At 36.4% G+C, this 25,848-nt stretch overlaps 4 protein-coding genes across 8 annotated transcripts; 2 read left to right on the forward strand and 2 right to left on the reverse strand.

Moving 5' to 3' along the window:
• Positions 1-281: 281 nt before the first annotated feature.
• LOC116773352 (molybdopterin synthase catalytic subunit) lies at positions 282-5,862 on the forward strand. Of its 5 annotated transcripts, none has more exons than XM_032665795.2 (8): positions 289-415; positions 706-731; positions 844-1,112; positions 1,227-1,342; positions 4,066-4,241; positions 4,738-5,004; positions 5,203-5,426; positions 5,524-5,862. In XM_032665795.2, exons 3-8 carry the CDS (start codon positions 984-986, stop codon positions 5,644-5,646), a joined length of 1,035 nt encoding a protein of 344 aa, XP_032521686.1. In that variant the 5' UTR covers positions 289-415; positions 706-731; positions 844-983; the 3' UTR covers positions 5,647-5,862. The 5 variants fall into 5 exon arrangements, with proteins under 5 accessions (XP_061384342.1, XP_032521686.1, XP_032521685.1 ...); XM_032665794.2 differs by having other exon boundaries at positions 305-423; XM_061528358.1 differs by lacking the exon at positions 706-731 and having other exon boundaries at positions 282-423.
• LOC116773351 (protein sel-1 homolog 1) lies at positions 5,852-12,316 on the reverse strand. Its single transcript, XM_032665793.2, has 11 exons — positions 11,688-12,316; positions 11,167-11,257; positions 10,601-10,824; positions 10,016-10,211; positions 9,523-9,668; positions 8,816-8,941; positions 7,587-7,709; positions 7,393-7,498; positions 7,065-7,213; positions 6,420-6,953; positions 5,852-6,292 (listed from the first exon to the last, which is right to left on the reverse strand). The coding sequence occupies exons 1-11, from the start codon at positions 12,069-12,071 to the stop codon at positions 6,146-6,148; spliced, it is 2,226 nt and encodes a 741-aa protein (XP_032521684.2). The 5' UTR covers positions 12,072-12,316; the 3' UTR covers positions 5,852-6,145.
• A 247-nt stretch (positions 12,317-12,563) lies between these two features.
• Positions 12,564-20,406, forward strand: LOC116772953 (alanine--tRNA ligase, mitochondrial). Its single transcript, XM_032665283.2, has 14 exons — positions 12,564-12,908; positions 13,116-13,289; positions 13,504-13,649; positions 13,998-14,153; positions 14,603-14,747; positions 14,980-15,110; positions 15,541-15,844; positions 16,035-16,837; positions 17,115-17,264; positions 17,930-18,056; positions 18,368-18,579; positions 18,801-19,023; positions 19,520-19,648; positions 20,022-20,406. Exons 1-14 carry the CDS (start codon positions 12,714-12,716, stop codon positions 20,133-20,135), a joined length of 3,009 nt encoding a protein of 1,002 aa, XP_032521174.2. The 5' UTR covers positions 12,564-12,713; the 3' UTR covers positions 20,136-20,406.
• Positions 20,407-21,945: 1,539 nt separating this feature from the next.
• On the reverse strand, positions 21,946-25,651 carry LOC116773146 (protein CLP1 homolog). Its single transcript, XM_032665542.2, has 9 exons — positions 25,426-25,651; positions 25,177-25,338; positions 24,887-25,106; positions 24,219-24,389; positions 24,040-24,128; positions 23,869-23,970; positions 23,593-23,724; positions 22,928-23,109; positions 21,946-22,621 (listed from the first exon to the last, which is right to left on the reverse strand). Exons 1-9 carry the CDS (start codon positions 25,516-25,518, stop codon positions 22,510-22,512), a joined length of 1,263 nt encoding a protein of 420 aa, XP_032521433.1. The 5' UTR covers positions 25,519-25,651; the 3' UTR covers positions 21,946-22,509.
• Positions 25,652-25,848: the final 197 nt, after the last annotated feature.

The following is a 25,848-nucleotide window of genomic DNA, read 5'->3' on the forward strand; positions in this document are numbered from 1 at the left end:
AAGATACTTAATTATTATATTATGTTGAAGCCTGTGATTACAGTTTAAGAAAAAAATTAATAACCCATTTTTTACAATAATTTTATTTTACATATCCGGCATATTCTTGAAAAGCTATCCCGTAGAATATTTATATATATATTAATTTTAACTATTTAAATTCAACTCATCCCTTTAATTACACTAAAAGTAAACTGAAAGCTTTTTATGTTGTGGAGGAGTTACTAGAACCCATTGCTCTCATAACGCCATTCATGTCATGAAATATATCATTAAGCTATGGTTAAGTATACAAGTGACAGCTGACATTTTACTACACTGATTAAACACGAACGGTTGTCGCAGTCTGTTTGAAATTGATCCTTTGATTTCGTGAAATGCGTATTCGTCTCATCACTCATGTGGTTGGCGGCAGGTTGTAATGTAAACAAAAATGCTTTTGATAATATCACTCACTTAACAAACATTGTTATTTTCATTATTTCTTCTGAAATAACCTTTGTCAACGTTCGTAAAACCCATTTATTTATATAAATTACATACAAATATTAAATTAAAATTTTGCATCAAATGACATATCATAATATGCACACATTTTTGCTTAAGTCATTATCGGTAAACCAGTAAGACGAGTTTTATAAGCCCTAATTACACTGCTCGTGTTTAAAGTGAAAGTCATTATTAAAACATTTGGTTTATTTTCAGAATGAAATATGGAAATTGATCGCAATGTACGTGTAAAGTTACTTTTTTTCGCTAAATCGAAAGAATTGTCTGGTGTGAGAGAAACAATAACGTATTTACCAAATAAAATAAGTTATGAACGTTTATTAAATTTTATAGCCCAGCAATATAATTTGGAGACTATAAAAAAGAATATACTTTTGGCGAAGAATGAAGAAGTTTGTTCAGAAAATTGTGATGTAGAATTAAGAGAAAGTGATAATATAGCTGTGATCCCTCCGCTGAGCGGTGGATAAAATATGGATTATTTAAAACTAACGTCGGATAAGCTCTCTGTTGAGGCTGTCTCCGAGATGGTGGTAGATGACAAATGTGGAGCTGTTTCTTTATTCGTTGGTACCACTAGGGACAACTTTGATGGTAAAAAGGTAATAAAAATGCCTTTAAATTAAATATAACACACGAATATTATCTTTCAGTTGTATATAAATTACCTATTATATCTTTAGAATAATTTTGTATAGAAGTTTTTGTATTCCCAGGTTCTCCATTTAGAATATGAGGCATACGAAGCTATGGCGATCAACGCACTGAAGGCCATATGCAATGAAGTGCGGGAGAAATGGCCAAATGTACATGGAATAGCCATGTACCATCGGTATGTACATTTTATTATATTCTATAATATATATTTTACTGTAATGCCTAGACCTCTGCATATTCAAGGATTTATGCTTACCATATGCCGGTATTTGAGATTGATAGATAATTTTAAAAATTATTACAATATTTAAAATTAAATCTTATTTATTGCACCCTGACCTGTCGTGGTTGTCACTTATTATTATTCTAAATTAATCCCTGTTAGATCAACTATTTGCCAGCGGGAGTGCAATCAAAATCGGTCAACCCGTTTTAGAGATCACTTCATTATTCATAACAATAAGACCAGCGGATAGAAATTAAAAAAAAAATTGATCAATGTATACTACTGTATTCCCTGTATTTTAACTGGCACAGGTCACAGGGGATCCTTTCTACAAACATAATAGATTAATATTGAATGAAACTAATATTTTTCGGATAAACTACGCGTGTTTTATTTTTGTAAAAAAACTACACACTCCCGACGTTTCGGTTACTTTTCAGCAACCGTGATCACGGGCAGACGAGATGTGCAAAATAAAGCACGCGTAGTATATCCGAAAAATATTAGTTTCATTTAAATGAATAAAACTCGCGAAAATCTTAGATCTCATTATATATTAATACTATATTCAATCGGAGTGCATTATTCGCTGTGGAAATATAATTGCAACCTGTTTTTATTTGAGACCAAGCTGTTACTACAATTACTACATTTATCCTGACACCTCACCACACAGACTTCAAGTATACCCTCGTATATTCTAGAAGTCGCTCAAAGTTATCGTAATACATTGCAATAGTCTCCCTCATTATTATTTCTCTACGACAGTCATGGTTGTTGAAGCACCAAGGCTGTATGCTAATAGCGTTCCTCCGGCGACATTGTGTTATCATCTTGTTATCAGTCATTTTAACAAGGTCACCCCGCTCTTAACTTATATTCTTAGTTACAAAACTGAGTAAATATGTCGAGTCGACTTGTATTTAATATTGTAACAGCTGTCCCGTCCGACCGTTTGTTCAGACTCGTCGTTTAAGTATTTTTAATAATATTAAACGTTTATTCTTATGTAATGAATTGCATGTATGTAGTGATGTTCTCTTCGTATTATGTAATACCAGTTTTTCATTGTCCTTTAAGAAGAATAAAACCATACATGTTACTTTGTCTAAGTTAATTTATAAATAATTGCAAATTTTTTAATATTGTGACCAAAAAGGTTTAATTTCTTTTTTTCTAAACCAATTAGAATTGATGATAATTTTGTGTTCTATACAAGGAAACTTATGCTATACATAGTTAGACTAGAATTGGCTCTAGGAAAACCAGCATTCATATTTTTAACAAGCTCCCCGTCTCCGAACGAATTCAGTCAGCTGCCAAGTATCTGAAACACAGCTAGGTGTAATATCACTATATAGTTGAGTATCAACACCCGAGTCACAAAAAATTAATTGTTTTTTAATGTATATAATCATTTAATATTATATATTTATTGAAAATATGTATACGTAATTAATATGATAATGATGTTTCACGCGGTTTGTAGATATATAGGAAGAAAGTAGAACAAATAAATATTTTGCTTAAAAATGTTTTGAAAATCATGTCGCAACAGTTGGCAGTCCACATGACGAGAGTGCAGCTGTTCACGTTCAGGGTTTGAGATCTTAATCGCGTACCCATCATAAATGATTACTTCCATGATCCCTAGAAATCCTCGCAAGGTTTTAACGATTTTTTGCCATTTTATTATTAGTGTTTCCTACTTGTTTTCATGTATTTCTGATACATAACTATGTTTGTTGTATCTTTAGCCTGATAGCAAGCCTCTTATCAACGAGTCGTGTCATGTACGATATTATCCAAAACGATATATGTATTACCCAATATGAGAAACATCTTGCGTTTTTTTTTTTTTATAGTCATACTTTTTTGTAACTAATAATAAAAAAAATATTATGGCTGGAGTCCCTCGGAGAGGAAGAAGTAAAAATACGTAATGTTGGAATGAAAATAGGAAGGGGTAGGAATTAATTTGTAAGGAATTTTTCGTGTTTCTTTAAGACAAGCTTGATTAACATTACTTACAAGTCACAGTTGATTGCCTGAGTAGGAGCGCCACGCGTTCCCTAACGCTGTATCATTCACTTCCCCTCTCCCCAGGACGTTAAATGTTTAACGCAACCTCGTCGGAAGTCTCATAAGCAGTTTAACTTCAAAAATAAATATTCGTGTGAACAGGTTGTTAAGGAAATAACTCTTTAAAATAATAACATACGATTAGTTTACAAAGTACTACGTACGCCGGTCACGGTTCGCGGATATACGGTCGACTAGTGGGAAGTTAATTTTGCATTACGATGTTTAAATATCTAGCAGATATAAAAAAGTTTTTAACCAATAAAATAATATATTACATCAAAACTTTATCGGTCGGCACAGAAAGAAAAATATTATCTTATGGTATGTAGTAATCAATGAAAGATTTTTTTTAGATATAAATTATATTAATGACAACAGGGTTACTTTTACCGCATACTTGACGTAATCCTGTAGCCTTAGAACGAGTTTGCAACGACTAGACTAAATAGCGTTTTGACTTTTTCGGTCATAAACCTTCAGTGATAGTATTAACTGGAAAATTCGTGTTTATTTTGATGCTGGAAACTTGTGGTAAGATCAGTGGACTATGGATTTATTTGAATACAATCGTAGTTTATTTCTTCCAGGCTCGGTTCCGTTCCCTGTAAGGAGGCGTCAGTGGTGATAGCCGTCAGTAGCCCTCACAGACAGGACAGTCTGAGCGCTGTGTCGTACTGCATAGACCAGCTCAAGGCCACTGTACCGATATGGAAAAAGGAGGTGTACGACGGCAGCGAGCCCATGTGGAAGGAGAACAAGGAATGTGCGTGGTCCAAACGGGGATAGATAGTGTTTAAGATAATATTATAGTTACCAACGTTACTCGGAACACCCTGAGAGTGTTTCCCTTATAGCTAATATAGACGAAATATATTTTTATAGAAGTTGTGAATTCATATTGTATTTATTTGGCCGCGAGTGTTTGTGGTTATGTGCAATATTTTTTGTTGTTTTTGTTGATACATCACTATTACAACACCGGGCCGTTAGTCTTGTTTTGAACAAGCCTCGTTTTAATGTTTAACATATTTTAAACTATTTTTAGTGCCTTTTAAAATAAGGTAATGGGTTGTTAGCACCTCAGCTCCGCTTTATTACAAGTACATTAGTGGTTTAGATCAAACTAGTGTTATGTTTTGGGTATTTTTTCTTGTTTTCTAGCGTTACGGACTGTTGAGATATTAATAAATGAGATGTTTACTTTGAACTATTGTTTTTTTTTCTCTGACCTTTCTTAAACGCCTTCGCTGACCTTGCAGGTCCGTCTTCAGTGTCGCCACATCCGCTAGAGTGTAATACACTAGAAACGCCCATAGACAAGAACTTAGTGCAAATAAATGTTTCAAACGAGGAGTTGGAGAAGAGGATAAGAAATTTCATCGAGAGGAAAAGAGATCAGGTGAACCTGAGTAACATCCAGGACTTCATACCGGTCAAGAGTGAGAACGAGAAGGAAGATACGGACACGTGTGCGAGAGTGAGAACGCTGTTCGTGAAGAGAAGCGACTCGAAGGGACATTTGAAAAGTGGGTATCATGAGTCGCGGCAATTAGCTGGCGAAATATATTTGATAAACTTCACGTTGTACGCTGGGCGACTTGACGCCGGACATTACACAGACCTGAGGAAGTTCAGCAGATCACAAGGAAAAATAATTCATACCGGCTCCCACTGTTGTTTAATCCGTCACTTTGTTATATATATATGTTTTGGTATATTTTTAGTTCGTAAAGTCCACAACGAGTGGGGTCCACAGACGGTGCGTCAGGAACCCGCGAAAATTAAAAAGGACGGGGACTTGCCGCCCTCTATATCTGAACGAGTGTGCGCCATCGAGACGTATCTAAACACCGGACCCGTCGCTAAAGACATTTACAAACGTTTGAAGGACATGGAAGACAAAATAAATCATCTTCAGAGCGTATCGCCCGAGTACTCCATGTTCTGGGTAAGGAGACACCTGAAGAGACACAGTCATTACGGTTTGATAAAATATTACATACCCTTTATAAAAAAAAATTTAAATTAATACTATATGATTACAGAAAAACAAAAGAGAAACAGAAATAAAGCAGGAGCCGAAAGTTGAACACACGTACACGGCGGAGGACATCGCCAAGAAGATAGAGATGCTGGAGAGACAGAGCGGGGTGGAGTACTCGGACTGAACAATACTCACGCACGATTACCGACCTTATCGCTAAAGGAATAGTGTCCATATTACCATAATGACTTTTATTGTATTACAAATACAATATACGACCTCCGTTATGATCGGGTCGGTGTTTAGTGAATCAAATGTGTTATTGCGTATGTGTTTCGTAACTTTTTTTTTATCGTACATAAATAAAATTAATAAAGGCTGAAAGGAAATTAACTTAAAATATGTTTATTTACAAACATTACATTAACGATCTGACGTCATCGCGCTGCCGACACAGACTACCGAAAAGTAATTAGAATACAGATAATTAAACGTGAAAAAAATATATTAACAAACTGACTTACGTCTATGCTGTGTAACCATAATAAATAGAAGCGGCATTTTTGTCTATGGTTAAATTAAATACCAAAGTGAGATTTCTAACGGACCTGCTAACCGATTAGTCTCGTTTTGGTATTAAATATTGCAGCTTACAGACACGTGTCTATATATAAGTGATAAGATCAGTTGGCTTGCTGGTGAGGTCGTCGCAAGTATATCACGAAGCCGAGGGCTCCGACCAGCACCGTCATGAGATAGAGGTCCCAGTTGGACAACAGTATGGAGTCGCCCGATATGAAGATGACTGCCAGAGGACTCTGAGACAGGGACTGGAATACAGAATAGAGTAATTAATATTAACAGCAATTTATCATTGGTCGTCGTGTGGGGCGTGTAGTGTACAGCACTCTGTGAATGTTGAAATGTTAGAAAGTATTACGTATTGTGAGTTCGTACTTCTAGTAGGGATTCGATGGCGGAGTGTGCGTGTAGGCGGGCCAGGGCCAGTGCCGCGGGCAGTCTGGCGTCAGGAGACGCGTCCGCGGCCAGGTCGTAACACCGCTTGGCGAGGTGGAGGTCCCTGACCAGGCCTAGGCCTCGCTCGTGCATGAACCCGAGGTTGAAGGTCGCCTGCGCCGAGTGCAGGTGCTCCGAGGCGAGGCGGTAGTGGTGAGCCGCGGCGTCCAGGTCCTTCGGCGTGCCGAGCCCGTAGTAGTGGTAATCACCGAGCTTGACGCGGGCGGCGGCGCAGCCTTGAGACGCGGCCCGCGACCACAGCTGCAGCGCGCGCGCGTGTCTCGTGTCCGCGTCCACGTTCCCCTCTCCTACGTCCAGGATGTAGGCCGCGTTGCTCTGAGCCACCTCCATGCCCCTCTCCGCCAGCGCCAGGTACTGCAGCAGGGAAGAGTCCGTGTCCCGGGCGCTCCACGCCGCGTGCGCCAACATCAGACGGGAGCTCCACGGACCGCGCTCGCAGACGTTCTTCAACAACTACAAAGATATAGACAACGTTCAATATTAAATGAAGACGAACTGCTCCGACACAAGAACTTTATTATGAATAATTAGATAAAATTATCGATAAATGTGTGTGTGTGTGACCTCCACGGCGGTGGCGCACGATCTCATGACTCCGAGCCCCTGGGCGTGCATCAGCGCCAGGTGGTACAGAGCCAGCACGTGTCCGGACTGGGACGCCAGGCTGAAGTACTTGTTCGCCTGCTTGAAGTCCCGACGGACGCCGATACCGCCTGCACACAGGATGAAGAGGACTACATTAAAACGCTTTAGAGTCCTACATGAGAGTATATTATTTTTAATTGCAAAAAAAATATATAATATATGTTCAGAAACTCCATATTTGAATACATATGTTGAATTATTTTATCAGAATAAATGTGTTGTCAGTGTGTAGGTAGAGATACATTACCGAAATACATAAACCCGAGGTGTAGTTGTCCCTCAACCCAGCCCTGGTTGGCCGCCATGGCGAAGTACTTGAAGGCGGCTGTTGGGTCCTTGGCGACGCCACGGCCCTGGAAGTATTATTTAGTCACAGTCAGCCAGGGATTCCCAAACTTGCTTCGACTGGTCACTTTGAGAATAAGTGACGCGTGTATGTACCTGCAGATGCATCACTCCCAGCCCGCTCTGGCCTATGGGATTGTTCATCTCGGCGGCCTTCTTGAAGTATCTCATGGCCGTCTCGTTATCGGCTTTAATGCCATCACCTCCTTCCAGATATATCTAAAGAATAAAATAATAAAAGTACTTGGAAATAAATATATATAATAGAGATATTTTTGAGCATTGATTTGTTTAAGAGGAGAGGAATTGATCAAGTTGCTTGTACAAGTATGAACTCTCCGTCAACACCTACCATATAACATATACTACTAAATATATATAATCAATGAATAAGGTTGTGTGTGTGTGCGTTGTGTGTTGGTCGGTCATGAAAAAAATATTGTTCCGCATCAGAATAAAACATAGGCTCTGTAGCAAGTGTATTCAATACTAGCTGTTACCTTCGGTTTTGTCTGCGCATTAAATCACTTTTGTTAAAACGTTATTATTTAATGAGATCTAAGACTGCCGCGAGTTTTATTCATTTAAATTAAACTAATATTTTTCGGATAAACTACGCGTGATTTATTTTTTGTGAAAAAACTACAAACTCCCGACGTTTCGGTTACTTTAAAGCGACCGCGATCATCTCGTCTGTAATTTTAACAAAACATAAAGCATGCGTAGTATATCCGAAAAATATTATTTTAATTTAAACGTTATTTTTATAAGATTTCACTAGATGTGTAGAGGACCCTCTCATCAGATACCGAGTTGGTGCCAATGAAGCTACCTCGGGACAATGTTTACGTTAAAAATATAATTTTGAAATCTGCCGTAAAATTAAGGAGTAATAGGGAAACAAACATATATGTAGTTGAATTAAATTATTCCTATTTTTTTTTAATAAGGTTAAAAGTAGCTCAAGTTACTTCTTATAAGATTACCTATCCGTGGGAGACATTACCATCAAAATCGGTCCCGCCGTAGCAGATATTAACCGGAACCAACTGACACAGAAAAAATATTTTGCTCCAGATATAGCATACACTTTCATATTGGTTTAGAATATTTACTAATTTGAAAATACAAACAGACGCTTCAATTTTATTTACTAGGAATATTTTAGTAATAATTAGTATAATTTTATTTACTAGTTTCCCGTGACACGGAATAAAGAAGGCGCTGATGGTTGGCAATCTGCACACTTTGTTTATGTCTGAACAGAATACAACAGTCGACATGGACAGAGTCGCACGTCAAAGCTAGTGTTATACATAAGGTACCTTTCCCAGGAACGCGTTGGCGACGGCGTTTCCGGTTTTAGCTGCCTGTGTGAAGTAATGCAGCGCCTTGTTGAGGTCGAGGGTCACTCCGCGACCCCCGGTGAAGTGAAGCTGCCCCAGGCCGACCTTGACATACCGTTACATTATTTAATTAGTGAATATAGAGTGAGAAATTCACTTACAGGCGCAGGACTCGAACCAGCAACATTCGGAAAATATCATTCCACTTGCTTCACCAACTGAGCTATCGTCTCCTAACTCGAGACAGATGCGCCATCTATCAGGTTCTCTTACAAAATCCTAATCAATGTTTTGTAACTTTGCTGGTTGAAGAAACGTTGTTGAGACGCAACCACTGATATTTACTAATGAAGTAACTACATGCTCAATATTCTTGTTATATCCTCATAATACAGTATGACCGGGAACAGAAGAAATGTAAATACTTAATGTCCATTCTGTTCCTCGTGAAGACATCTCAGATTGTTCGTGATGCAGTCACCTCTAGATGGATGCTAATTTAAAAATTTCCAGCCTCACTCGCTATATATTTTCAGTACAGGCTATGTGACACAAAATTTTAGATGGTATATGTGTGAGCTATACACACACATATACACATTATCTGTTGTGTACGCTTGTGTCTGTTTTGTATGAGCACCTCTATATTTGTGCAAGTGTCTCTATGTATGTGTATGTGTGTGTACCTGTGCCTGCACATCGCCCTTCTCAGCCAGCAGCTGGTAGTACTCTATGAGGTCGGTATCGAGGGCGGAGGCTCCTCCCTCGGCCTCGTCCACCAGCCGCACACGCTGCACGGCCAGGCCGCCGCTCAAGGTCACGCCGCCGGCCACTGCCAGCACATAGATCAGAAACACTCGAAGATTACATTATAGTAACACCATGTAAACTAAATTTTTATTCATACACATATACAGCCTACTCGTTCCACAGGAACTCTTTGGTACTCCTAGTTCATATACATATATATCCTAACTCTTTGGTACTTCTTAAATATTTTTCTTTTGTTATGGTCCTTTCTAACAATTATAATAACTATAAAACCGTAAGACTTTGTAACAAAACTGTTTTAAAAATAGAACTCAATTTTAGTCTCATCTATTGTTCTATTATATTTTTTTTTCAAATTCAATTTCAAATTATTTATAATTTATTGCTAAATGAATTTGATTATATTACCTTTATGAGCAACCTTCATATAGAGGTCCATGGCCTTTTCACAGGAGGCTGGTAAAGTCACACCGGCCCAGTATCTATATGCGAGGGCCATTTGGGCGTAGTCCGAATTAGCTATGGCTCCTAAAGTGTAGTGGACCAGAGCACGAGCTTGAGACACTGGAACCGATGTACCAGTGGCGTAAAGGAATCCCATGCCCTGCAGAATAATATAGAATAGATACAACCAAACAAGATAAATAATGTAAACAATATATTTTAATTGTATAAACTTATAACACCAGCTATATAACAAGATTGGGTTCTTAATTTTTAAACCCTATTAACTTAAAATAATAAAACTTTACTGATAGCATAAAAAATTATAAATATGTTAATTAAGTCCTTAATATACTCTATAACTACAAATTCTGGTTCAAAAAGAACTCTCTGAAATATAAGAGTTTTAATTACTTTGTAAGTTTTAATGCGACAAATACTTAAAAAAGGTCTTTGACTTCAAGAGAAACCATAGTTTAAAAAACGTTATTCCTCAGTACTTAATTCATGTAGATCATAATTTTGGCTTCACCAATGTAAATCACTCACCGCATGAGCTTCCGCATTGCCTTTCTCTAAAAGCTCTTCAAATATCTTCCTCGCCTTATCCACATCAAGCTCGACTCCTTCCCCAAAGATATAAGACCATGCCAGTTTGATTTTTGCCGGCACATACCCACGTTCAGCTGAATGCTTAATTTGAAGTATTGCACCGACGAGGTCAGGAGCACGTCGCTCCAACTTGGATATTGCGGCTTCATACTGAGCTTTGGCTGAAAAATTATGACTAATACAACTTGACATTGAAAATTTTTGATTGTGACTATTATATTTGCTGAAAGGGAGGGCTATTCCTATCATGAGCCTATTTCAGTACAAGCCTACATCATAATGTACAAGCCTCGTTTTACATCTACCATTAATATGATAAAGAATCATTATTCAAAATACATATTAAACTGTTAGTAGTTTTTAAAGTATTTTATTGGAAAACCATTAAAATTAAGTTTTATATATATTTTTGTAATTTCCATAACTGTCAAGAAAATATGTGTATTTACTTTGTTTATGTGGTTAGTATCCAATCGTTTTTATTAAATACAATATTTTTCTACCTTCTTTCATATCAGCTGTCAAATCCAGCTCCAATTCCTCGGGTAGTGGTTGCAATGCATCAAGTATTTCTTGAGGATTGAACTCCTTTTTCTAAAAATAAAAATTGTATATATATATATATATATAATTTTACTGCATGTGTTTACATCACTAAACACCTAAATGGCTGTATCAATTTGAATGAATTTGTTTGTTAACATTTGGGTGGCCGTCAGATAGTTTTGATTCACAACTCAGCATGGCAGATGGCGCTGCAGTCGGTATCTAGGTTATTTAAAATGAAAAGGCTACAATATAGGTTACTATTTGTATCGTCTTAACAAATTTTATACATTTCTTTCTCAGCTCTACCCTGATGTTTATACAGACAGACTCACAGGCCAATACTAGGCTATATATATAAAAACATTATACCTTATTTCTTGTAGCAACAATATGAAAGTTTTTCACATCCTTAAAAATGTTAACATTGCCTGACCTACGATTTTTAACTGTTATAGCATAATAAACAATTTATTACCTCTGATTTGCTGTTCCCTGCTGATTCCTTTTCTTCTTCAGTCCAAGCTGGATCTGCAGTGTTTAATAAAGTAGTCTTTAAATCTTTCAACTTTTCCAATTGTGTTTCCATTTTTTGCAGATCAATTTCTGGCTCAATTTCCTGATCAAAAGCTTTGGATATTTGTATAGCGGTCGCGTAGTCTTGTAAAAACTGTATTTCCTTGTTGAGAGCATTAGTTAGATCTTTATAGGTCTCTTGATCTGATTTCGTTTTAGGGACAGAGGTATCCTCACTGTCCTTATTCTCCGTCTTATCTGATGTTTTTTGACCATCGGGACCTTTTAACTCAGCCGCCGACAGCACAAAGCACAACAACAAAACATATAGTTTTAATCGGTTCATGTTGACAACATATGAATCAAGAAATCTCGAGATTTTTAACAATTACGTGTCCCTATGATAACTATTTGTTTGTCAAGAAAATATTGAAAATTGTTTACGACCTTCGAACATATCTTCGATGAAACCACTTACAAATTTACACGTGTACTTTCTACTACAAATTACATGTTTTTAATTGAAAATTCTTATTTCGTCTCTGAAGTCTCTGAATACAAATAAGAAATAAGAATTGCAATTTGTCACTGTCACTCTAGGCAGAGTAGAGTGATTGAAATAACTTCAAACTTTACATAATTGTAGATGTACTTACGTATCTTAATTTATACATATTATGTACTTTCGTTTTTTTTTATTTGAATAATAAATACAAATTAATAGACAAGTTTTTATATTAATTTTTTTGTAGAAATGTAACAACCTTGCTTAAAAATTTAAAAAAATATCCGATTTTGTAACTATTGACTTTGACGTTCCCTTTAGAGCCATCTGATTTTTATTTGCCTGACAAAGTCAAAGTTCAAAATAGGACAAAATGCCAATATTTAATTTTGCAAAATTTTGCAACCATAAAAAGTTGACATTATAGCATTTAGTGACTTTTAAGAGGGTCTTGTAGTGTATAGTTTATTTATTAGATCTCAAATGATGTTGCGAGGGCAGGTTTTGAACCGTTCAGTCCGCAAAAACACCCAAATTCGTATGAAATCTAGCGGATTCATAAGAAGTTCTTTTATAGACTATTTTGTAAATAAACATGGTCATAAAAATATTAAGTCTAGTTCCGTTGTTTCTCTATGTGACCGTACAGTGCCTTTCGTGAATGCTGGTATGAACCAGGTAAGATATACATAAATTATATTTTAAACCTCAAAATAGAAATTATTTTATATATTTAAATTACTCCCATTAAATTAAATAAAACCATAAGTTCTATAACACCTTTTATTTGTTTTTAAATTGTTTTGTAAGTTGCTTTATTTTAAAATTATATAAAATTTTAGTAGCCTTTAAATATTAATTAATCTAATTACTTATTATTTTCAGTTTAAAGGAATTTTTCTCGGCCTCGCAAACGCTCCATGCCCTCGAGTAGTAAACTCTCAGAAATGTGTCAGAGTAGGTGGTAAACACAATGATCTCGATCTTGTCGGAACAGACGGACATCATCACACTTTCTTTGAGATGCTGGGGAACTGGTCATTCAACAATTATTACAAGGTGACCATAAATATACAACCTTATTTGTTACAATGTTTAAAGATCAGGAATATGGTTAAAAAAGTTTTAATTTAAATTTATATTCATACACTTTCATTATTTTTATGTTTGAAAACAACAGTTAACAAAATTTATAATACGTGATGATATTCTGCATAGCAACAGAATTTAAAAAAAAGACATTAAAATTATCATTAAACATACTAAATGTTAGAAAGAAGCATGCCAAATGGCATGGGACTTGTTACTGGGTCCATACAGAATGAAGCCAGAGAGTCTGCTGGTGACCTACTTCTCCGGCGACGCTGTTATAGGACTGCAGGAGGATAAAGAGTGCAGAGATATATGGAAGAAGATTGGGTAAGTCATAGACAACATAGTTTTTTCATCTAGATCACGGAAAAGTTTGTCTTATAATTCAATTGTTAAGGAGAAAATATTATATAACTTTTATATTCTCCTTCATGATGAACTTATAAAAATCCAAGCCATAAATGTTTTTGGCAGTTTCTTTAAATCAATTGGACTTTAATATCAAATATATATATTTTATTGAAATACATATGTTTATTATATCATTATAACTAAATTAGTGAGCAATTAATTATTGAAAAAAAAAATGTATTTAAAACTGTTGATTAATTTATTTTTAATTTGTTTAATTTTTTTGTCATTAGTATATAACGTAATATATATGGTTTTTGTTAGAGTACCGCAAAATCGTCTCAAAGGCCATGGAGCGAGGGACAATTTTTGGGAGATGGGTCCGTCGGGGCCATGTGGTCCCTGCACTGAAATACACTACATACATCCAGACGGTAGTCTTACAGAAATATGGAATCTAGTCTTCATACAATGCAACAGGTATTTGTCTTTAGGACCTAATGAGGATGCCTCAGGAACACGATTTTTATTATTTTCTGCTCTGCCATAGACTTTAAACAATATCATATAATGTGATATCCCTCATCTCTTGAGGACATAAAAAGTCAAATGAATGTATAGCTTAAAATTTAATTTAATTTTTGTATTAAAATTATTCATTGTCTATATTCATAATACTAATCATAGCTGACGATAATTTTTTAAACATATATTAGTAAAAAAATTTATTGCCATTACTTAAAAACATAATTATCAGAGTATATTATTTCATATTAAGTGTTGCAATTTTGAATAATTCCTTTATATTTTTTTGGTGGCCACAGTTTTGATGTCCTATATAAGTACTTTTTTGTAATCTAGTTGCTTATTTATTTGGTCATGAGAATATGTTCATCGTTCGGATGTAAGTAACCCTTGGTATATGAAAGGGAGGTAGATGGCTCTGTGACAGCCCTGCGCCATCATCACGTTGACACTGGTCTTGGTCTGGAGCGACTCGCGGCTGTCCTTCAGGGCGTGCCCTCCAACTACGACACGGATCTCTTCAGACCTCTCATAAAAACTATTGAAAAGGTGTGTTCTCGTCATTTATTGAATTTATTAAATTGAATAAATTACAGTACACTAAATCAAAGAGTTCTATATTCTAAAAAGTTCTAAATACTGTGTAGTTTATTTGACAACAATTATAACATACGCGTTTTATTCGGCTTATGTAACTTGTTTGAAACGTCCAAATGCACCTTCAATATCCTCAAGATAAGGTTTGTAAGTTTCCTGGTGAAGATTTGAGACATGTTTGCAGTCTGCCAAAGTCCCTGTGTACGAAGGTCGCTTCGGCGAGGGCGCAGAGCTAGACACTAGCTACCGGCGGCTGGCGGACCACGCTCGGCTCCTGGCTATCTGTCTCGCGGATGGAGCCCTACCCTCAACAAAGTCAGTATACATTTTTCACATAAGTTTAGGACAACCCTAACAAAAAAAATATATTTATGTAACTGTCATTTACGGTACTATGTGAGTAATTATAATTTTCTATATTGATTGTAGAAGATAATGTATTCGTTAAATTAAAATGTCTTTTATTTATAAACAAAGTTACTAAATATTAAATTGTTTTTTATTCTAAATACGGCCTGTATGACGGTACTGATTAGTGATTGGCAACTCGTTTGGAATCATTTTCAAAATATGCAGGTTTTTTCATAGTTTAGTCAGTTTTGCTTCAAAACATGTAGCCCTATTTGTATAATCTAAGATAGATCTTTGGGCTCTCGTTTTCAGACCTTTTAACGTACTACGTGGCGATTACATGGACTGGAACACCATTACAAACATACCATTCAATATTATCTCATCTTTTCAGTCTGAACGTTAAGCAAATCATGCGAAGGTCATTCAAGCTCAGTACCGACGTATTCAAAAACCAAAACCTGGTGAATATTTTATATGACGAGGTAGTTTCAACGCTAGGAGACACTTATCCGGAACTGATCGCCAAAGAGAGGGAGGCTAAGCTCATAATAGAACAGGAAAAAGAAAATTATACGAAATTGAGAGCTGATTTGGCCAAGAAATGGAAGAATTTGGCCAAGAGATATCCTGAGGTTGAGGCGTTGAGTGATATAGAGATATCAGGCTTTGCTTTGGGATACGAGGAGTTTAAAGAAGTGAGTATGTTCATATACCGCTAGCTAGCGGTTAACTTTACTTCCTTTATATGTCACAATTTTTTCAGTCTCATAATGCTTACATTTAAAAGAAAAAATAAACTTAAGTCACAGCCATTTTACCTCATAAATAAATCATAGATTTTTTTTCTCTACAGAGTAATATTAATTTATATTGTCTTTTTTTCAGACAATGACGAAAATTAATTCAAAAGTAATACCAGGGGATCTGGTGTTCAAAATGTACGACACTCATGGCTTCCAAGAAGACGTTATAGAAAGAATAGCAAAGTTAAATAATATGGAGATAGATAAAAAGGAGTTCTGGAAACTTCTGACCAATCACAAGCTGAGGCACAAGACGGCCTTCAAAGAACAAACGTCCAAGAACGGTATAAAGTTCGACAAAGCCGTAGAGAAACTAGCGGAAAGCGGCATCAGACATACAAACGACTTGCCAAAATACGACTTTATGTACTCGGACAATAAAGTCACTTTTCGTCCTTTGAAAACTAAATTAGTAGGAATTCTGAACGAAGACGGCGAATGGCTTGACTTCTCGGAGCCGTGCGAAAATAGACCTTATTACTTGGTTACCGAGAGCACAAACTTTTATTGCGAGGAGGGAGGTCAAGCGGCAGACGACGGGGTCGTTCGGATCAGAGAAAATATTGGCTTCAATGTCCACAGCGTCTTCAAAATACGAGGCATTATATTCCATAAGGGAGAATTCAGTTTGAAAAGCGCGGACAACATGTACGTGTCTATTGGACTGGACGTTAGTATGGCCATTAACAGAGAGAAGAGACTGAGCACGATGAGGAATCACACGGGGGTGCATCTGTTGAACGCCGCTGTCAGGAAGGTGTTGCCAGATAGCGTCATCTCTCAGACAGGGTCCAGTGTCACTGACAGAGGGCTCTCATTGAGTTTGTCCATCTACGGCGAGAAATTATCGCCGAGGGCTGTTGAAGATGCACAGGAATTAATAAGGTCGGTAACCAATATCATTAAAAATATTTTTTTTATTATTTATCATCTGTGACTCGAAGTTGCAGACTATAATAATTAGGGATATTCCATCCAAATTCGTTAAATTAAAAAATAAAGTGCCTAAAATCGACGATACAAGATACATGGGCAGTCGCATCGAGAACTCCCTGTATAAGTCGGACAAGAAGATAATTTACTCCATGAAGTCATATAGCCCTAATTATATTTAATCAAACATGATCCTTAACGAATCGTAAATAAGGTGTATAATCGTCAGCTCGAGTATATCAGCGAACGTGCCAATCCTGAGCCGTACCCTATCAACCACGGAGCTCTCCGGGGAGGCGGACATACTCACAGTGCCGGGGGAAGTGTACCCTGAAACCGGGTTAAGAATGGTCTCGTGCCCGCAGCCCCTGGCTTCTAAGTGAGTATTCACACTAACATTACCTCAAGTATATCTTCTCAGAGTAAACTTACGAAGAGAAGATCCGAGACGAAGAACTGGAAAGGTTTAGTATAATAGTAAACAGTGACGTGGTAACTTATAGTAAGTGTAAAGAGATCTTAGACTTTCACGAGTGTTCATATTAATGAAACTAATGTTTTCGGATCACTACGCGTTATTTACTATTTTAAAAACTACACCACCGACGTTCCGGTTACTTTGCCGGAACGAGACGAGGTGACAGTCCGTGATGACGGTAGGAATCCGAAAATATTAGTTTCATTTATTGTGGTTCGTACATTCATGATATTTAATCTGTTGAATAAGTATCAAAATAATAATATTGTTTATATGGGTATACAGTGACATCTAGTGTTAATTTAAGTAAAACTACTTTGAAATTATGGAAACATTGAAATAAATATTTTTAGTCTGTGGCAAGCACTCAGTTGTTTTAACATAATCCGTGTTAGGTTGGGTTGGGTTGGGTAAACGTTTTTTTCCTTGTTAACTTTTTTATTCTCACGGAGGTATGTTAGTTGAAGTCTATTGTCTGTTTTTTTTTCTATAATGTCTACGTTTGTTATTCATTAGTTTTCCGGCTCCCGGTGTCACTGATGTCGATTAATTTTAATATTTTCCAGGGAGCTCTGTTGCGGTACCCACGTACCTTCAACAGGTGAGCTGCAATCCCTGCTAGTGACGTCAGTGCGCGCCATGGGTTCCAGGTCCCCCACTATATACGCGCTGACCGGTTCCGCTGCGATGCAGGTTATACACAAGTATTTTTATAGTAGAGTGCTGATTCAATGATAAGCTTTTCCACTTCCAGGTGGTCTATACACTTGATTTAGAGTAACGATGACTTTCATAGAAACAATGTTCGAATAAAGGAAAAAATAATATTATTATTAAGTCCCAGGCACTGTCGAAGCTCCTCTCCCTGCAACGATGGACCCGCCACCCACACGGTGAATCCATTGAATGCTGAGAGGTTTCGTCGTTTCAAACCCCTGAAATTCTCGAAGGCTGACTACAAATTTAACGTCCTCGATCTCGTTCCATTGCATTTGTTCTTTCAGGCCCGCGAGCTGTTCTGCCGCGTTCAGAAGCTGGCGGAGGTCATTGAACTGGCTGAGCCGTCGAGGGTTGACGAGGAGGTTGCTTCCATCAGACATCAGCTGAAGGATCTGTGCGGGAGCAGCGGCACCCCGGCCGGGGACTATCACAGGAGTCTGCAGCTGATGGACCACTTGAAGAAGGCAGCCGCTAACAGAAACGATGCCGCACTCCTGTTAGTCAAAAACAACATATCCTACACAAAGTCTATTGTTGCATCCTCAAAATGTCTTGTATCCATCCATACATTTTACTTCTCCAAACTTCGGATTACTTATACATAGAAATTAGATAACAGTTTGTGGCAAGTTCTTTCTACCAAAATACTTAACGGAACAAATCAATCAAAATATTATATATATATATATATATATATAAATCTATTGAAAACCGCAGAGACATAGCTCGTACTGAGATCGATGAAGCGTGTTCCGAAGCCCAGCGAAGCGGACGCCGCTTCACGGTGCACTTCCTGCGTTGTTCATATCTCATGCGAAGTGACGCTGCGAGGAGTGTGCTGGCTGGCCGAGGGAGCGCGGACCCTCACAACTCCTGGGGACCTGTCATGCTGATAGGGTGTGCGGGGGGTGTTGTCATAGCAACCGCCAAAGTACCACAGGTACACAAATAGACTCAATATTTGGTATATCAATATAGAGAATGCCTTAATTTTTATCATTAATTCATCATGTAACGAGACCAGCAATTCCTACTCGCAATAAGGACCTCGAATATTATAATCCTCTTTTGGGTTATATTTTAAGTAACATAAATTAAGGCAACAGTAAGTATGTTGAATTCACATGTTATCCAAAAAAGTCTACACAAAGCTCAAGCGTTTTCCAACTAATTCAATGGCTATTCTCTTATTTAATTTATATAAGGAAACAAGAAAAATATCATATGGGCAACAGCAGAGTACAAAACAAAACCTTGTATAAATATATTTTGTTAATAACAGAGCACAGTAACTTATTCAGTAGTCGGAAATTTATTGGTCAAATAAATTTTCGTCAAGAATTTGTGGTTATAAATAAATGTTGACTGCTCCAACTGTGACCGCGGTGTCTGCGAGGTCGGACGTCTCTTCATTCGCCTCGTGATCATTGCTGCAGGAGCTGGTGACGTCATCGTTCACGGCTGACAAGTGGTTGTCCTGTATACTGCCGATATTCGAGGCCACCGTACTGCCACCCACTGAGCAGTTCTCGACGCTCACCCACGCTGAGATGAGCGCCACTAAAGTAAGACGATACAAACAAACAGTGAGGCTACGACACACTCGCCGTTCAAACCATCTCACGTTCGATATTAAAATACGCAGTTTTTCAGTTGAGAATAGACAGCACACTACTGATTGTAAGTGGCTATGGACGCTACGGTACGCTACACATGTCTCGCGCTAGATGGCGATAGTGTAGTAAATTTTTTATCATAATTGCGACGACATGAGTGTTGCTAAACAAATTATAAATAATTAACGTAACTCAGGTGTAAACATTTTTATAACACGATAAAAAACATTTGTCTCAAACTTATTCATACAAAATCAGCGGTTATTAGACGTATTACAATTTGCATAAAAAGTAAGTCCATACTAAAAATGTTTTATTTTAGGTAAGCCTCATAAACTGCGAGCAGATGGTCCAGGACGCTATGAGGGTAGCCATCAAGTATGCGCAGGCGCACCTCAAGGACGACGAGAGAAAGACAGACATACGACACAACTAGACATATATAAGATGGTGCTGAGACACATACAAGCATATATAGATACTTGTATGTAAAGAAAGAGACTAATTTAGAAGTATAATTTCGCAACACAATGTAACTTTTTGTCCCGAATAGAATTAATTTAAACGTAGATTTATAATATTCATTATTTTATTATGTGAAATTATTTTCTGTCATTTATCAGGAGACTGGCGACGATCGCCTCAACGAAAATGTTAGAATTCTGTTCAGTTAACCTCTAGTCTGATTCATTAAATAATGAATTGATTATTGCTGTTTTATTTCGCCAGCGGACAGGTCAGTTTCTCGTTACATATGTTTTTATAATACAAAAGGAGCATTTATAAAAGATTATTTAACTCAGGAGCCGACAGAACATTAATGATAGTCAAATATTATTACATTTAAGTTTATTTCCTATGTTTTTAATTTGACAAAAAAAATTCGCAAACAGGATTCGAACCTGTGACATCTGGCCGGATTCCTTTGTTTGTAAATAATGTGATAACTCCATTATATTTTTTTACGTATAGTCGTTGTCCTATACCTTTTTACATCAGCAACTTTTCTTTTAATTCTTAATTAATGCCGTTTCAATGACTGGCTTCGTCCACAGCGTACATATTGTAAGGTATTTTTAGGATTTATAGATCGAGTTAATCAAAATATTAGTGGAGCCCTCATGGTAGTACTGGTTCACTGTTGTATGTGAGTAGTGAGACGGCGGATGACACTGAGTTTTCAGTGACGTCACACACGAGATATTTAAGGACAGATATATCTCAAGATAACCAAATCAGACCTTATGGCTCTTTGTTTTTCTATATTTCTAAACGAAAATTAAGCACTAATAGAACGATTAAAATATCATTAACACTATTAATAACAGCATCAGAGATGTGAAAAAATAATTTATCAATTTTTAGGAATATACTGTTTTAGACATTCGTATTTTAATGGCAAATTATTAAATAATTTAATTGCATGAATAGTGAACGAATGTATATAAAAGTTGCTTACAACATTGGGCATTTTAAGAACTAAAGTGATGATCGCCAAATGTCTTAAACACCAAAGAAATAAAATAGTTCCTTTTGATAAGTCGATGACCTTGAGTATAAGGAAACAGCGCAGACGATATAGCGCGTGGAGATCTCGCGTGTCGACGAGTGGGAAGACAATTGAATTATTGACGAAATCCTGAAGTATCGCTTCAACTTCTTCCGCAAGGCAAATATGACACGTATGGCGATACGGAACGGTTTGAAGTCTGAAACTTATCAGGTTGGTTCACTGATAGATTAAGAAAACTTCGTCCGCTATTATCTAAAATAGGGGGAAGAGAACGTAGCACAGTTTTGGAAGGAATTGGTAGAAGATATCTGAGAAGTCTTAAAGTGCCCATCACAGCAAAAAATCTTCCGCCTAGGTTTTTTACACGAAATGACTATAAGAGTGTATATGTGTGCCCCTAACTCTAGTTGAAGAGCAGTAGGAAATCGTTAACCCGATACAAAAAAATAAATAGAAGGAAAATTACTATATGTTGTTTAAAAAAAAGTTAGTATGAAGAGCAGTAGTTTGGCTGAATAACAAATTTATTTACTCTTAAGAAAACAATATTTTTTTATATGATTTCTTAAGTGCACTAGTCCACCAATAACTATTTTCAATTTCGGTACTTTTTAAAAAACAGTGGTTATGTTATAACTTATACATATCTCTAATGAATAAAGCCTTGAAATGCCTCCGACACATCACTACGATAAGTCTGTATTATAATACAAGTGATTTAAAATGAAAAATATTGTATACTAAAAACGTTTTATTTAAACCTTTCGTCATACTTTATCACAACAAATGAAGCCTTTTGAAGTATACACAACATTCAACATATAAATAATGGCTTATCAGAAGTACCTCCCATATTAAGGTCAAGGTATTAAAGTCAAAAATGACATAAATTTACACATTAATAAAGAGTAATGTCTTTACAATTAATGCGATGTACTATGAACGTGAAATGTATTGTATATACTTCTTTAACTTACTACTCTTACGAAGAACATGGTCAAGAGAAAAATATTATATCCGAAGGATAAAAAAATCCTTTTTAAGGATTTTCAATAAATATAAAATCGAGAACAGCTCTTCCGTCACAAAAAAAAAATCTTGATAAAATACACCGTGGACATCGACAACTAAATCACTATATTTTGTCATAAAATTTTTCACATCTATCAGTCAATCACATCACTAATAGTTAACTTTCATCACTAGACGTCAAAAGATGTCGATTCTGTCAGTGTTCGGATTTCACATCACTACCCAGTGACGTAATCGTGTTTTTATTTTGTTTGGCATTTCATGACTAGTGGTTGTCCATGTACTGCAAGTCTGAGAGAAGCAGTATAGTATCTGGCAGCGGACGAGGCTGAGGAGATAGGATGGTCATCGTCTGACGATCCATGTCCACCGCAGTACTGAGGATTAAATAACAGGAGAATTACATTTGAACCTTACCAATAATGAGAAGCTTTCGATTATGATCCTAGTTATATCAACACCCTAAAATTACATAACCAAACAAATAGCTAGGTCTAAATCAGCACAGTCTATAATATTATTAATAAATAAGCCAAAGTTACAATGTTACTTCGATAACTTTGGCTTATTATCACAAAATAATACTGTTTGTAAATTATAAATCTTATGTACTGTACATAGATATTTTTTTATTGGGATTCAAATATATATTTTATACTATCAGATATATTAATTGTACGTACACACAAACGAATCCAGCCAGGTTGGTTGCGAGCACGTGGTCGTCTGGTGATGGGGCAAAGGAAACAGCCAGAACCCGGTGCGCCAGAGACGGAGACGGCCAGGCCGGCACCAGGCGGGTCAGGGCATCAGACGAACGCATACCCAGAGGCATACACGAGTCTGGCAGAGAGGGGGCGCCCACCTGGGAGAGAACAGTGTTATAACACACTCTGTGAGGGTAGTACAACATTAGTCTACATAGTCTATGAAGACTGGACTATATTACAAACTATAATATAATCTGTGATGTAAAACGAAGATTTATCGTATTTTTTAACCGTAATATCAGTCAGATATCTCGTCTGAATGTTGCTGTAAAGGAACCAAAACATCAGGATTATATAGTATCCAAAAAAATTTGTTGCATTTAAATGGGTAAATGTTAAAAACTTAGATATTATTATAGTCTGTGAAGGTTGTATGATAAAATAGTGTTTAATGTACATTATGTGAATAGTATAGAATAACAGTGACATCATACTGAGGGAGGACAGTGATAGTGTGGTCAGGTTTAATGATTATAAGATAGAGATCTGTGATCTATAGTCATCTTCCTGATAAGTGGAGTTACAAAATACAATTATTACAACGTATGCCTTACATTAATAACTATAATAAAATATACCTTGTAGATCTTAAGGTCTGAGAACTTAACATCAAATGAATGAGGGTAGTATGGTGTCCGATTTCCATAGAAGTATTCCCTTATACGAGCGTCTCTGGCCTCAGCTCGTTGTGTGGAGGAACGTTCAACTACCTGGAATTTGTATAAAGAAAACCTTCAATCAAATAGTAATTAAAATTTATTAAGAAGGACCTACATTGTAATTTGTATACATAGATTTTTAGGTCAAAGTCTAGCCCGTAACTCATTAATTTACTACATATGTTATCTACTAACCCCTCCACTTTTTGGTAAATAAACAACTTTCACAAACTTCGGCATGTCCCTCTTCAGTTCATTGTAGAGACGCTCATTGTCCAACACCAATATAACATCGACCTATAAAGAAAACACATGTTACGGGATGTTTCATATATCTCAATAAGAACAGACCAATTCATGGGTAACCTCAAAAGCCTGGGCAGCATGAGTCAGTACTTTGTACCCTGTTCCCTTCACCCATCCACATGTATTGATGATCACTCCTGACGTCGACGCTGGATGATAACAATAAACATATTTAAGAAAAATTCAATAAACTGACCATTTAATTCTAATAAAACTGACAATAGAGATAATTTGCTTACCTTTCTTATTATTTTCACATCTCTCAGCGATAACTTCAGCCAGACGTGACACAATCATGTTGTATAGCTCCAAGTTGTCGCCGGGTGATTTGTGACCAAAGTGGTACACTAGCGGCGCTTGCTGACTGAAACCCTCTTCTATAGAGGCTGGACGCTCAACTAATAATGCACCTGATGGAAATTTGGTTACAATGTATCGTATACTAAATTTGTAAATACATTTTTTATTCCCAATACTATTTTAGAGAACAAGTAGACATGCACATGCAACTTTTATAATGTGATAGTGAGGTATAAAAAAGTAAAAGAGTTACTATTCACAATTTTAATTACTCAGCCATAGACAATAGACCGTTAATAGACTGCTTCTTATTTTCTTGCTAGATACTAATCAGCTATACAGTACAATAGATACAATATTTTATTCTGAAATATCTATAATAGCTGACTTATTTTTATTAGTATTCTATTTTTATCTCCTGTCTACATTACAATAATCCCTAGGGCACCCACAAGCCCAATGATTTTTTAAAAATTATACTAATAATTGTAATTAAAATAAATTTTATATATTTGACTTGAAGGCAGTGAATAATGTTTTTTAATTATGTATGAAGCAACAGAAATTATTGTCAGATATAACTTTTGTATATTTGTAATATACTAACCAATAGTTCCTGGAACACTTATATGTCCTTGGCCAACATCCAGGTCTACAAATATAGGTCGTCGACCCATCCGCACCGCATAATTAAGGAGTATCTTAGTTAATGTGGATTTACCAACATCTCCGGGACCCACAACCATAGTCACCGGTCCCCTTGTATTTTCGTGTTCGGCCGCTACCCTTTGCTGTTCTAATGCTGCATGTACATTTAAGTATACAACCTGAAAAGTAAATCATTCAATTTCAATAAAAAGTTTGCCATTATTATGATCTATATTTTGTTAACCTCACCATGGGAGTTTCTTTGGCGACATAACTAACTTCTGTACGTCCTCGTAACTCCACTGTACAGCCATGCCACGTGAACACAGCAACTTTCGCTCCCGTGTGGAATTCATAGGGCTTGCCTTTGACCAATTCGGTGCCGAATAACTCAGCATAGCCGCTCTTAACCTAATTGTGGAATAAGGAGTCTTTGTTAACAATTGTACCACTTACGGATAAATTAACTGCCTTTAACATTATTTTCCTAATATCTACCTCTAAAACGACTTTTTCATTTTTCGTTTCAACTTCAAAACGAAGTTCAGAATCGGGATCTAATTTAATCTCTTGTAATTGCACTTCAGTCATTTTTAAAGGTAATTGAAATTTTTATGACTCTAGCTATGTAAATATTGAAAAATGTTTTCAAGATATTTTTTAAGATCAAAATAAACAATTCTCAAACTTGATCTCTCAAATTATGAAATTGGCAGCTGCTAAGTGCTACAGCGATGTCACCTGTCAGATACGGGCAGCGATTATATGTATCGGATACATTACAATTCAACTTGTCTGTGTTTTCAAATATTTGTATTGTTCCTTATTAAAAATTAATATTTCCGTATAAATATTTTAAAATTATCCTCTAAAAATTTAATCAAATTTTTAAGAAATGTGTTATAAATTAGTTTTATTGCG

This window comes from Danaus plexippus (assembly GCF_018135715.1).
Source record: "Danaus plexippus chromosome 18 unlocalized genomic scaffold, MEX_DaPlex mxdp_20, whole genome shotgun sequence".
NCBI lineage: Eukaryota > Metazoa > Arthropoda > Insecta > Lepidoptera > Nymphalidae > Danaus > Danaus plexippus.

Coding starts and splice junctions, on each gene's coding strand:
- LOC116773352 (XM_061528358.1), top strand. CDS start 984: ATGGATTATTTAAAACTAACGTCGGATAAGCTCTCTGTTGAGGCTGTC. Junction 1,343..4,065: donor GGAATAGCCATGTACCATCG/GTATGTACATTT, acceptor TATTTCTTCCAG/GCTCGGTTCCGTTCCCTGTA. Junction 4,242..4,737: donor GTGGAAGGAGAACAAGGAAT/GTGCGTGGTCCA, acceptor CTGACCTTGCAG/GTCCGTCTTCAGTGTCGCCA.
- LOC116773351 (XM_032665793.2), bottom strand. CDS start 12,071: ATGAACCGATTAAAACTATATGTTTTGTTGTTGTGCTTTGTGCTGTCG. Junction 11,258..11,687: donor CAGGGAACAGCAAATCAGAG/GTAATAAATTGT, acceptor TTTTATTTTTAG/AAAAAGGAGTTCAATCCTCA. Junction 7,710..8,815: donor CCAACGCGTTCCTGGGAAAG/GTACCTTATGTA, acceptor TTTATTCTTTAG/ATATATCTGGAAGGAGGTGA.
- LOC116772953 (XM_032665283.2), top strand. CDS start 12,714: ATGATGTTGCGAGGGCAGGTTTTGAACCGTTCAGTCCGCAAAAACACC. Junction 14,748..14,979: donor TCATAAAAACTATTGAAAAG/GTGTGTTCTCGT, acceptor ACATGTTTGCAG/TCTGCCAAAGTCCCTGTGTA. Junction 17,265..17,929: donor CCGCAGCCCCTGGCTTCTAA/GTGAGTATTCAC, acceptor AATATTTTCCAG/GGAGCTCTGTTGCGGTACCC.
- LOC116773146 (XM_032665542.2), bottom strand. CDS start 25,518: ATGACTGAAGTGCAATTACAAGAGATTAAATTAGATCCCGATTCTGAA. Junction 25,107..25,176: donor TCGCCAAAGAAACTCCCATG/GTGAGGTTAACA, acceptor TTTACTTTTCAG/GTTGTATACTTAAATGTACA. Junction 22,622..22,927: donor CTGGCTGGATTCGTTTGTGT/GTACGTACAATT, acceptor TTTAATCCTCAG/TACTGCGGTGGACATGGATC.